The following is a 13,656-nucleotide window of genomic DNA, read 5'->3' as shown; positions in this document are numbered from 1 at the left end:
CCTGGTACAAGAGGTATAACTGAGCTGCATGCAGAGTTCCTCTAGTTCCTCCTGTACTGTAAGACTCTCCTTAATGAGGAATCAGAACTAGTACACACAGTGTGATCCTACTTCTCTTACTGAAGCTCTCACAGACAGAATGACATCTTAAACCGTTTCATTCTTCAGCACAAATGTATTGTTCTCATTTAACTCTCCCTAAAATGTTCTGACAGGTTGTAACAGAGTGTGTCACATGATGGAAGGGTGTGATGATGGAAGGGAGGGGAGGAGCCTGAGTTCTCTGGAGCTGTGCTGTGAATTGACAGATTAGCTAAGTGGTGATTGGAGGGAGCGGGCCACGGGAGAGAAGGAGAAGGGAGCAAGAGAGAGAGAGAGAGAGAGGGAGAAGAGCAGATAAAGAAAGAGAGAGAGAGAGAGAGAGAGAGAGAGAGAGAGAGAGGGAGAAGAAAGCGGGAGAGAGAGCAGAAGGAGAGAGAGGGAGGGAGAAAGCAGAGCAAAAGAGAGAAAGCCTAGCCGGTGCTGAGAACTTGTCAAAGCACTCCCAGAACTCCTTCATCAATGTCAGAAACCATGAGCACTCCTCTCTCCTCCGAGTCTACAGCCAGTCTCTCTCCTGCCCTCTCTCTCCTATCCCCCTTCCCGTCTCCCCATCTCTCCTTTGTCCGTCCTCTCTCACCCTCTGTCCCCATCTCTCTCCTCTCCCCCTACCCCTCTCCCCCTCTATCCTCTGTCCCTCCTCTCTCTCCCTCTGTCCCCATCTCTCTCCTCTCCCCCTTCCCCTCTCCCTCTTTCTCCCTCTGTCCCCACCTCCCCATTCCTGTCTCCCTGTCTCTATCCTCTGTCTCTCTCCTCTCCCGCTTCCCGTTTCTCCCCGTCTCTCCCCTTCCCTCTCCCCCATCTCTCTCCCCTCTGTGATGGGGTAATGGCAGCGGGTGGGAAAATTGGGGAGGCATTCTAATGTATTGATCTGACCCTGGGCTGACGCTCACACAGAGCCCTACAGCGTGACACAGACAGCTGACGCTCACACAGAGCCCTACAGCGTGACACAGACAGGACTTATCTAATCATGGCACTAATGCTGCTGCTGCTGCTGCTGCTGCTGCATGTGGTACTGATCCATAGAGGCCAGGGGACTGAGGGTTGGCTGGGCTGGGCTGGGCTGGGCTGGGCTGGGCCGGCCTGGCCTGGCCTGGCCTGACTGGGATTCAAATAGGAGGGTTGTTTGAAATGTTGAGGTAACAGAAATCAAGGCAGAACAGGGAATGTGTATCCAGTCAGCTGTGTGTGATTGTATCTTTGTGTTCCCGACCTAGACAACGGATCCATGTTGTTGCGCCGTACTGGCTTCAGTTAGATTTGTATTTATTTAACCTTTTTGTTTAACCAGGAATTCCTATTGAGCTCAGAATACCTCTTTGACAAGGTAGACCTGGACCTAGATGTTGTGATATAGTATCTGTGGTAACCCCTGTTGAACCGTCCTGCCAGGCTTTTATTGTTCCTTTATGTGTACAGGGAAGTCAACATTGAGACCTGAACTAGCGTTGACGACTTTAGGCACAAACCAAGTGATATCTAATCAGCCTCTGTACCTGTTGTTATCTATCTGTCTCTGCTACGACCCCCGACCACTCAGAGGGAACATGGGAGGAGCTAGAGCGGCCTACTGGTGACCTTTGCCCTCTAGAGCAGTACGAGGGACAGCCAGGTGTGTTTATCACCTGTGTGTCTATCTACTGGCGTGTCTCAGAGCAGACTGAGCCTTTAGACTTCCTCGTTCACCTCTGTCACCTTTATGTATCTGCCTCTCTGCTGAGAACACCACGCCAGATCTGGGTCCAATACATGATGTACTTAAGCTGCACTTTATTTAGTTTGCCTGATACCATAGAAACCAATGGAATAGTCTCAGAACACTGCAAACTTGAATTTGACCCTGCCTGGTCCACACAGCCTGTACTGGACTATGATGTTGTACCATCTTTAGAAGCCCTACAGCCATTCTGCCCCTCAGCCAAAACCCTTAAAAATCATTTGTTGAGTCAGTAGTGTACTGTATGAATGTACTGGCTTGAATGAGAGTGTCCAGGGTTGTGTTGGCAGGAGCTGGAGTTTCCCACAGGTCTCTCTTCCTAGTTCCTCCTCACCCATCTGTCTGTTCATTCATTCAGTTAAGTCTTCTGTGTGATGGTAGTAGAATATCTTGGTCATGAAACATGCGGTATACCTCTTGGGTTTTCATATCTGTATGCGTTTGGTCTGTGTGTTGTGCTTGCGTACGTGTGTTCTTACAAGTGTGCGGGCGTGCAAACACCTGCACGTGTGTTTGTGTGTGTGTGTGTGTGTCCATGATCTCATAAGCTCCATCTGTGTCCCACTCCTGTTCAGACTGTGAGGACAGGCCTCAGCCAGGCCCACCTGTGAATGGGAGGAAAGGCAAGTGCACTCAGGAGTGTGCCATTGTGGTGGTGTGTCCTCAATAGTGCCCTCATGGGTGTGTCAGTGCTGTGGGACTCTGCATGCCAGTTAGAGCTTCCATAGTTAATTTAGTGAACTTTCTTCTGTGTTTCTGTCTCTCTTTTATCCACATTTCATATTTTCTGAGATGATGAATGTGATTGATTAGATATGGGTTGATTTGCCGTGTTTAACTAACCGCAGGAGTGGAGGTTGGGTGAGCGTGTGGTGATGATAACGATGATGATCTTCATCATTATGACGATGATGATGATGAGGGAGAGACTGATGCTAATAAGTCCAGAGTTTTGTCTCCCTGAGCTCATATAGTCGTGCGTGTCCCAGCCACATCACAACCACACACCACTAATCTACTCTGCCCTTTAATTCAAGGGCTGGAGAATCAATGTTCAGCCCTTTATCCCCACGTCCCAACCACACTATTCAATACAACAGTATTAGTTAAATATACTGTATAGCTCCATGGTCAAATCTACACTTTGGAATTAAAGATCATTTCAATTAGACATGTTAGATTTTCGTGCTTCAGTCAAAGCGGCACTTATTGAGATTTAAGTAAATCTAGTGGAGGAAAAGGGATGCATGCTGGGATTGCAGTTTGAAGAGTTTAAGTTGAACCAGTCACCTTAGTCACAACATTCATGCAACTGGTTGTTGGTCGTTAGTAGATGTTGCAATTTAAATGCTAATTGTCATTAATAATGGGCCAACAAAAGATGTACAGATCTGCTGTATTAATTTGATCACTCTGTTGTCACAGAGAATTTCCTTGCACAGCAGGAAATACAAATTGAAGTCTATTCAAGGTTTAAAAAGGCTTCTAAAGTTTGTAATTTCCACTTGAAAATGTCAGACTTGATTTGACCTAATGAAAAATGTATCAACCCATACAAAACTATCCATTAATTATAATCCTCTTAATCATTTACATTTCCTGTTGCTGCAGGATTATTTTCCTGCTGTGGGAAGCAGGGTCAAATTAAGATAGTCCATCAATTCAGAAGACCATTACCACTACTGGCCAGCAGATGGTGCAAACTTCCTAAACTTAGTAAGGAGCTGTCCATGATTGAAGTGCTGAACCTGGCTGCCTTTCCCTGTCGCCACCATAATGAAACAGATTCATTAATACAGCTGTTTTTTTCTTTTACCTATCCTGTAGATTTTTTAACAACATTGTTTGGTTCTTAATACCCATTCAATGTATCCCATCCATACAAATAAATGTATTGAAAAAAATATATATAAGTTGATTCCTCCCATGCCCCTGTATCCATGATCATTATAATGGGTTGTGAGTGTTGACCATATAGCTGACCATAACCCTCTTCACCACAGGATGAACTGTGTTCTCTTCCTAACTGCAGCACCATTCATGGAGAGAGAGAGAGTTATAGACATTTGCCAACTGTTTGATTACACCTCATGATGAATCTTGATGGAATTCATCCCACATGTTTAAATAGGAAAGGTTAATTCAATTCAAAAAGCTTTATTGCCACAAATGTACACAAGACAAAAAAGTATCTTTGACAGGAACACTGTTTGTTGTTGTTTGCTGATGAAAGGAGCTCCATGCCCCTCTACTGTGAGCGTTGTCAACAGCTCCTCTGTCTGCTGTCTGTCTGTCTGCTGTCTGTCTGTCTGCTGTCTGTCTGTCTCTCCCTGCCTCAGAGGTGACATGGGAGGACCAGCAGAAAGGCCTCAATGGTTCTCTTTCTGACGGAGTAACACAGCCAGGTTTGTCTTGGGCTGCGGTCCCAAATTGCACCCTATTTCCTACAGTATGTAGTGTACTACTTTTGACCAGGGCCCATAGAGCACTGGTCAAAAGTACTGCACTATACAGGGAATAGGGTGCCATTTGGGGCACACACTTGGAGTGGAGACCTGATGACTTCAACCTAATCTTGGCCCCTGTGGGCCCCTCCTCACTGTGGTTATCCTTATCTAAAGGTCACAGAGGCTCTGACCTCTGTCCTTCTCCTCTCTGTGTTGTGCAGTGATGCAGTGCAGCATGGTAGTGTTTGGTTTTGTTTGGTAAGTGGTTTGCTGAGTTTGTTTTGTGGTCGGGTCTCTGAAAACTATGACATTTTAGTTTCTTTTAAACATGTCTAATTAATCTCCATAATTGATGGTTTCTGGTCTGGGCTGTAGATTTACATGGAAAAGAGTGTTGCCAGGCAAATCAGCTGTGAATGTTTAGAGATATTGTTTCTTATCTTGTTGAGTATCCATGGAAACACGTATGTAAATCTCCATGTATGGAAGAATTACATGTAGATCCGATTATGAACCCTTATTATGTGACTGAGTGGGCGTGTGGGACGGACTTCTGGAAGAGCTGTGCCAATAGAAAGTGTATATAGGCCTTCTGGAGACAATTAACTTGATTGAAGATCATTTTGAGGTAGATGAGATGAACATCACTGAAAGTGTTATCCATGATCATAGTATTTAGAGCTTCTCTTACTGCTGAATGAAAGTAGACCGGCTCTAACTGATACATCATGAATTCATTAGCGAACACCTTGCTAAAATGTACCATGCCACCAGGACACTGGGACACATTGGAATTAAGAGTTGCATACTGACTGTTTTGCTTGGGGTAGTTTCCTAGTTGTCACCAGTTTGCTTGCCATGGATTGTAGTGTAGTATTGTGGTCTTTATTGAACCGTACCTCAGTGAGGGCAGTAGTTAATGACTTCAGCTTTAATGAAGCTTCAATGTTAGTCTATCTCTCTCTCTCTTTCTCTGTCTCTCTCTTGGTATCTCTCTCTGTCTCTCTTGCTATCTGTCTCTGTCTCTCTTGCTACCTCTGTCTCTCTCTTGCTATCTCTCTCTCTCTTGCTATCTCTATTTATCTATCTATCTATCTATTTATCTATCTCTCTCTCTCTCTCGCTCTCTGTCTCTCTCTCGGTCTCTCTCTCTCGGTCTCTCCCTCTCCCTGTCTCTCTCTCTCTCGCTCTCTCTCTCTCTCCCGTCTCTCTGTCTCTCTCTCTCTCCTGTCTCTCTCTCTCTCTCTCTCTCCCTGTCTCTCTCTCTCTCTCTCTCTCTCCCTGTCTCTCTCTCTCTCTCTCTCTCCCTGTCTCTCTCTCTCTGTCTCTGTCTCTCTCTCCCTGTCTCTCTCTCTCTGTCTCTCTCTCTCTCTCTCTCCCTGTCTCTCTCTCTCTATCTATCTTTCTCTCTCTGTCTCTGTCTCTCTCTCTCTCCCTGTCTCTCTCTCCCTGTCTCTCTCTCTGTTTCTGTCTCTCTCTCCCTGTCTCTCTCTCTGTCTCTCTCTCCCTGTCTCTCTGTCTCGGTCTCTCTCTCCCTGTCTCTCTGTCTCTGTCTCTCTCTCCCTGTCTCTCTCCCTGTCTCTCTCTCCGTCTCTCTCTCTCTGTAGTGCACAGATTCTGATACACCCACTACTCTGTGAAAGCATGACATATGACTGTAGCAATATGCTGAAATCAATGAATATGTTTTCTGCTGAAGCCATCATGATTCAACGATGAATCATAGAATGTTTGCAGTCATACTGTCAGAGGTATTGTACAACTCTGTGGGTCAGTATGCTCATGCTGTCAGAGGTATTGTACAACTCTGTGGGTCAGTATGCTCATACTGTCAGAGGTATTGTACAACTCTGTGGGTCAGTATGCTCATGCTGTCAGAGGTATTGTACAACTCAACTCTGTGGGTCAGTATGCTCATGCTGTCAGAGGTATTGTACAACTCGGTGGGTCAGTATGCTCATGCTGTCAGAGGTATTGTACAACTTTGTGGCTCAGTATGCTCATGCTGTCAGAGGTATTGTACAACTCTGTGGGTCAGTATGCCCATGCTGTCAGAGGTATTGTACAACTCTGTGGGTCAGTATGCCCATGCTGTCAGAGGTATTGTACAACTCAACTCTGTGGCTCAGTATGCTCAGTATGCTCATACTGCCAGAGGTATTGTACAACTCTGTGGCTCAGTATGCTCATGCTGTCAGAGGTATTGTACAACTCTGTGGGTCAGTATGCTCATGCTATCAGAGGTATTGTACAACTCTGTGGCTCAGTATGCTCATGCTGTCAGAGGTATTGTACAACTCAACTTTGTGGCTAAGTATGCTCATGCTGTCAGAGGTATTGTACAACTCTGTGGGTCAGTATTCTCATGCTGTCAGAGGTATTGTACAACTCTGTGGCTCAGTATGCTCATGCTGTCAGAGGTATTGTACAACTCTGTGGGTCAGTATGCTCATGCTGTCAGAGGTATTGTACAACTCTGTGGGTCAGTATGCTCATGCTGTCAGAGGTATTGTACAACTCAACTTTGTGGCTAAGTATGCTCATGCTGTCAGAGGTATTGTACAACTCTGTGGGTCAGTATGCTCATGCTGTCAGAGGTATTGTACAACTCTGTGGGTCAGTATGCTTATGCTGTCAGAGGTATTGTACAACTCTGTGGGTCAGTATGCTCATGCTGTCAGAGGTATTGTACAACTCTGTGGGTCAGTATGCTCATGCTGTCAGAGGTATTGTACAACTCTGTGGGTCAGTATGCTCATGCTGTCAGAGGTATTGTACAACTCTGTGGGTCAGTATGCTCATGCTGTCAGAGGTATTGTACAACTCAACTTTGTGGCTCAGTATGCTCATGCTGTCAGAGGTATTGTACAACTCTGTGGGTCAGTATGCTCATGCTGTCAGAGGTATTGTACAACTCTGTGGGTCAGTATGCTCATGCTGTCAGAGGTATTGTACAACTCTGTGGGTCAGTATGCCCATGCTGTCAGAGGTATTGTACAACTCAACTCTGTGGCTCAGTATGCTTATGCTGTCAGAGGTATTGTACAACTCTGTGGGTCAGTATGCTCATGCTGTCAGAGGTATTGTACAACTCAACTTTGTGGCTCAGTATGCTTATGCTGTCAGAGGTATTGTCCAACTCTGTGGCTCAGTATGCTCATGCTGCCAGGTGATGACTATTTGATCCCTTTCACCAAGCACTGGTCAGTGTTTGGACAATATGACTCAAGATGAACAAAACAAGGATGATTATTTGATGACTATCTATATTTTTTACATAATCTTACTATTCCGTTAGTCAGCGCCTCGCCAAAATGTTTGGGTGTGCGTCAACTAATGCATTTTACTGGATTGGTGATTATTGAAACAGAGTTTATTTGTGTTATGTAAGGTACGCCATTGATGAGTTCACCTAGGACTTTTACCATGCTGTTGTAGCATGCTTTTGATGACAAGATTTGACCTACAACTTATACCATGCTGTCGATGACGAGCCAAAAATTGCCTGCTGGCTTTGTTCAGCTACAGCGGGTATCTCTTGACTTGACAATGAGGTGAGGTGAGTTGGTACGGTGGTGTGATCAGATCAAAGCTGAATAAGGCCGATGTCTCACAGTGTTGTTTTATTCATGCCTCTCTTAATTATTCAACTTAATGAAGACGTAATTGACCTAACTGCAGATGTTGACTAAAGTGCATTACTCATTAAGGCCAATAATCAGAGTGTCGTCACCTGGCCTTACACATCGGCTCTGTCCACATGGCACCCTATTCACTACAGTGGCCTGCGAAAGTATTCACCCCCTTGACATTTTTCCTATTTTGTTGCCTTACAACCTGGAATTAAAATATTTTTTGGGGGGGTTTGTATCATTTGATTTACACAACATGCCTACCACTTCGAAGATGCAAAATATATTTTACAAACAAGAAATAACACAAAAAAAACAGAAAACTTGAGTGTGCATAACTATTCACCCCCCCAAAGTCAATACTTTGTAGAGTCACCTTTTGCAGCAATTACAGCTGCAAGTCTCTTGGGGCATGTCTCTATAAGCACGGCACATCTAGCCACTGGGATTTTTGCCCATTCTTCAAGGCAAAACTGCTCCAGCTCCTTCAAGTTGGATGGGTTCTGCTGTTGTACAGGAATATTTAAGTCATACCACACATTCTCAATTGGATTGAGGTCTGGGCTTTGACTAGGCTATTCCAAGACATTTAAATGTTTCCCCTTAAACCACTCGAGTGTTGCTTTAGCAGTATGCTTAGGGTCATTGTCCTGCTGCAAGGTGAATCTCTGTCCCAGTCTCAAATCTCTGGAAGACTGAAACAGGTTTCCCTCAAGAATTTCCTTGTATTTAGCGCCATCCATCACCTTCAATTCTGACCAGTTTCCCAGTCCCTGCCGATGACAAACATCCCCACAGCATGATGCTGCCACCACCATGCTTTAATGTGGGGATGATGTTCTCAGGGTGATGTGAGGTGTTGGGTTTGCGCCAGACATAGCGTTTTCCTTGATAGCCAAAAAGCTCAGTTTTAGTCTCATCTGACCAGAGTACCTTCTTCCATTTGTTTGGGGAGTCTCCCACATGCCTTTTGGCAAACACCAAACGTGCTTGCTTATTTTTTTCTTTAAGCAATGGCTTTTTTCTGGCCACTCTTCCGTAAAGCCCAGCTCTGTGGAGTGTACTGCTTAAAGTGTTCCTATGGACAGATACTCCAATCTCCATTGTGGAGCTTTGCAGCTCCTTCAGGGTTATCTTTGGTCTCTTTGTTGCCTCTCTGATTAATGCCCTCCTTGCCTGGTCCGTGGGTTTTGGTGGGTGGCCCTCTCTTGGAAGGTTTGTTGTGGTGCCATATTCTTCCCATTTTTTAATAATGGATTTAATGGTGCTCCGTGGGATGTTCAAAGTTTCGGATATTTTTTTATAACCCAACCCTGATCTGTATTTCTCCACAACTTTGCCCCTGACCTGTTTGAAGAGCTCCTTGGTCTTCATGGTGCTGCTTGCTTGGTGGTGCCCCTTGCTTAGTGGTGTTGCAGACTCTGGGGCCTTTCGGAACAGGTGTATATATACTGAGATCATATGACAGATCATGTGACAGATTGCACACAGGTGGACTTTATTTAACTAATTATGTGACTTCTAAAGGTAATTTGTTGCACCAGATCTTATTTAGGGACTTCATAGCAAAGGGGGTGAATACATATGCTGTAATGGTCGTCGTTTGTAGTTGAAGAAGAAGTGGACCAAAACTCAGCGTGGTAAGTGTTCATGATATTTATTTTCAAGAAACACAATAACAAAAGGGAAAAACAAAAACGCACAGGCATTTTAGCTAAACAGAAAATAACCTCCCACAAAACTCAGGAGGAAAACGGGCTTCCTAAGTATGATTCCCAATCAGAGACAACGATAGACAGCTGCCTCTGATAGGGAACCACACTCGGCTCAAAAACAAAGAAATAGAAAACATAGATATTCCCACCCGAGTCACACCCTGACCTAACCAAACATAGAGAATAAATAACTCTTACGGTCAGGGCGTGACATATATATATATATATACACACCACTTTTTCGTTTTAAATTATTTATAATTTTTTGAAACAAGTTATTTTTTTCATTTCATTTCACCAATTTGGACTATTTTGTGTATGTCCATTACATGAAATCCAAATAAAAATCTATTTAAATTACAGGTTGTAATGCAACAAAATAGGAAAAACGCCCAAGGGGATGAATACTTTTGCAAGGTACTATACATAGTACACCATGTAGGGATTAGGGTGCCATTTGGGATGCAACCAACAACACGTATAGCTGCAGCTGTGGCTTGTTGTGGTCTCCCAGTGGGTGTACACCAAAGCCTTCAAATGGAAGCATACAAGAAAGGGGCAAGAGGAACAGTAGGGGGGTAGGTGGGCACACATCCAGGAGTGGACAGTGTCACTTCAGTGAAGAGGGTCTTTGAGCTAACCACCCCCACCACAGCTTGCCCTGGCATAGTTAGCAGAATCACTATGGCTGCGTGAAGCCACAGACGAGCCAGGAGGACTGAGTGCTCCATCTCTCTCTTTCTCTCTCTTGGTTCCATTATGCAAGATGATTTGCACACGGCAGGGGATGATTAATGAAAAGCTGATGAAAGCACAGCTCATCAAAACCTCAGCACATTCTGTTTTCCTCCCAAGACACAGTGGAGGAATAGGAGTAGGATTATGTACTGGAGTAGGGGGAGATGGTTGTTAATTGGAGGCTAACAGAGGCTCTGGAGAGGAGAGAGGTTGCTAGTCGATCCCAGCTCTCTCTGTTGTGTAACCTGTTCATTCCCAGGGGTATTGGTGGGCCTACTCTCTCTGTTGTTTAACCTGTTCATTCCCAGGGGTATTGGTGGGCCTACTCTCTCTCTGCCTCAGCCTCTATCACAACAACAAGGTTTCTGAAAGAAAAATAAAGAAAGAATGAAAAAGAAAGAAAGAGAAAGAAAGAAAGAAAAGTTCTGGTACTGGTAGCTTTCTATTTTGTACCTACTGCCGCCTCTCTGCCTGCTTTTGGTTGTGTTTATGTTCCAGGCTGTCTGTCTGTCTGTCTCTCCACAGTAGACTATTAGTCCCTGACTCAAGTGGCTCCCCCACCGCCTCTCTTCTACCTCTAAAGTCTTTTAGGGGTTCTGTCTGCTTTGTCAGCTCCAATGCTCTTCCTCCCATCCTTAACGTCTACTTGACTGTTTCAGCTCTCTTTCCTCTGGACAGAACACAGCAGCTCACCTTTCCCCCTCTTTGTTTTTCAATAATACTGCAGGTCTTTTACTCCAGCCGCTCCCGGCCTGCCTTGCACCCTTCTCTTCTCTTCACTTTTCTCCTTGGCTGTCCATTAGTGCAATTTGTGTTGGTGTGATCTTTCTTTGTTGTGGTATATGATTTTGTTTGTGTTGTTGTGCTCTGTGCTTGTTGTTGTTGTCGTTTTGTGCCACCCCCTCCCCATCATGCCCCACCCCCCTCACTCTGACCCCCACCCGATCTGTGCGGCGGCCACTGTGAAGGAGGGTCCTCCACAGTGATGTCACTTCCTGTCCATGGTGTCACCCCTCTCACTCCCATCTCCTGTCCTCTGTCTGTGTCTGTGTTTTGTCATGTGACCCCAGAAGACACGGACTCACCAGGTTGGACCAGCTCAGGTCTGTCCCTTCTTCTTCTGTATGCCTCCCCTTTTTACCTCTTTCTCATCCTCGTCTTCCTCATTCCTTCTCTTCTTCATCCCGCCTACTCCTGCTTTCTCATGTCCATTCTTCCCTGCTGATTGAGCTTGTTGGAGATGTATTTTTGGGGAGAGGGGATGGATTTGACTCAGTTTGTGTGTGCTTGCTTACATGTAAGCATGCATGGTCATACATGTCAACTGTGTTCAATGTAACATGTCTGTTATTCAGCTATATTCAATCCTGCCGACATTTCATTGAGGCATGTTGTACAAATACAACCTAGGAATCCTGATATGCCACCAAGATGGCAGAAAGTGCATCTCATTCTCTACAACATAAGGTCATATCTCATGAACTGTCATATAAAGCTGATGGACAGGACAGGAAATCATATTCACATGTTGCAGAAAAACTAACATGGATGCTGTCCTTTCATTTCCCATCATTCCTGGAGATCTTCATTTAGTCTCATCTATTATCTTTCTACATTCATTTGCTCTTTGTTTTTGTGTTTTCTTTCTCTCATGCGCCTGTTTTTCCTCTCCCCACCGCCATCATACAAATCTAAAATAGAGAGAATGAAAGTGTGTCCAGAGAATGGTGATGCAGGGAAGATAGCTAGAGTTACTGTAGTCTGCCTGACATCACGAAGTGAGGCCGTCCCAAATGGCACCTTCCCCATTCCCTAGTCGAGTGTATTCTGTTGGACCAGAGCCACATAGGGAACACTATATAGGGAATAGGGTTCCTCAGACTGACTGACCTAACAGACCTGACTGACCTGCCATGCTCACTGTGGCATGTGGACAGTCACGTTTTGCCCCCAAAGCCTATGTGAGCTCTGGGAGGTTGGTAGCTGCTTGCAAGAAATATGATGAATAATTAATTCAGTAAAATCAACTATGGCACAGAGGTTGTATAGTAAAGTTAGGGCTCCAGACCCAACAGAGCTTGTCTGAGGTTTTGACACAGAATAGCTGACACCTTTCATTCAATCCCTTCACGTAAACTCCAAGTGAACCCCTTCATTATGAAATGGAATATTTCTTACAAGTTGTTTTTTGGGTTTTCCTACTGTTCATTTTGCCAGCTCTATGTGACATCATGGACTGACTGACTGTTGGTGTCTGGGTGAACTAACTCTGAATGCTGCATGCAGCACTTTTATACAATAACATTGTCATGTGAAAATGATACCCGAATAAGTCTTTGGATCATAGTAATGCGGGATTCTTAAATCAAAGTAGAAACCTTTTTTTATGCTGATATATTGAAGACTTTTTCGGTCAGTGCTTTATACCAGAACCCCAAAAACATTTCAAATGACTGTTCCTGAGTAGCGTTGTAAAATTCTGTGAATCTCCCCCAAATTCCCAGGTTTTCCAGAAATCCTGGTTGGAGGATAACGGATTAAGATAATGGATTAAGATAACAGATTATTCCCTTGTGATTCTGGGAGTCTTCCAACCAGGATTTCCCTATTCCTGAGTATGACCTCCACTGACCACTCTGCTCCCTAGGTGCTATGGATGTGGAGGAGAGGACCAGACAGATGAAGCTGAAGGTGAACAAGTTCAAGCAGGGGACCGGGTCCGACTCCAGACTGGAACAGGACTACAACAAGGCAAGACACAGTGACACAGCCCTTCTTTCCCTTCCATAAGTAATACATTGTCGGCATCACACTTTTTCTACCAACAAACTGACTTGGAGTTACATTACCACGTCCATGTTCAGTACATGTGAAGCAGGACTATCATTCTTAAGGCAAGACCAATACCAGCCCTTCCTTCCTATTCTAGTCATAACATGGTCATTAAGTAGACACTGTATACACACTGACTTACGGCTAACCCAGAAAATGTTCAGGAAATGTGACCCGTGCAGGAATCAAATCAAAGCCGAGCAGGATGTTAACAGCATCATACTCAAACCCACGGCGAGACATCAACAAATGTAAAACACTTTTTTCCAAACACCCATTCCAGCAGTTTTCACAATTTGGCATGCTTCATGAACAAGTATACGTACATACATGAGGTATTATATCGACCCTTTGAATCCATGGAATGTAGCAGTGACTGTGTCCAGAGTCACACAGACAGTAGTTACTGTAAGTATAGTGTGTTTATAAAGAGACAGCCTGGGGGCCTCACCAGAGCCCGAGCCAAGCCTTAT

General features: G+C 44.7%; 1 protein-coding gene across 36 annotated transcripts in view; it reads left to right on the top strand.

The window, feature by feature from the left end:
• rims2a (regulating synaptic membrane exocytosis 2a) overlaps nt 1-13,656 on the top strand; it is a 226,296-nt gene that overhangs the window by 167,713 nt on the left and 44,927 nt on the right. For 29 of the 36 annotated variants that reach the window (XR_003872233.1, XM_029736299.1, XM_029736302.1 and 26 more), the window contains 2 exons: nt 11,422-11,454; nt 12,999-13,102. The exons of 6 other annotated variants lie outside the window; for them this stretch is intronic. Coding sequence is in view for 29 of the 30 variants with exons in the window: in XM_029736299.1 (XP_029592159.1) it covers nt 11,422-11,454; nt 12,999-13,102 (137 nt within the window). In the remaining variant the exon portion in view is untranslated. The remainder of the gene's footprint in view (nt 1-11,421; nt 11,455-12,998; nt 13,103-13,656) is intronic. One more of the 36 variants, XM_029736300.1, reaches the window with a different exon arrangement.

This window comes from Salmo trutta, chromosome 37 (genome assembly GCF_901001165.1).
Source record: "Salmo trutta chromosome 37, fSalTru1.1, whole genome shotgun sequence".
Classification (NCBI taxonomy): Eukaryota; Metazoa; Chordata; class Actinopteri; order Salmoniformes; family Salmonidae; genus Salmo; species Salmo trutta.
The sequence above is the reverse complement of the archived record's forward strand: the minus strand, read 5'-3'. Positions and strand labels throughout refer to the sequence as shown.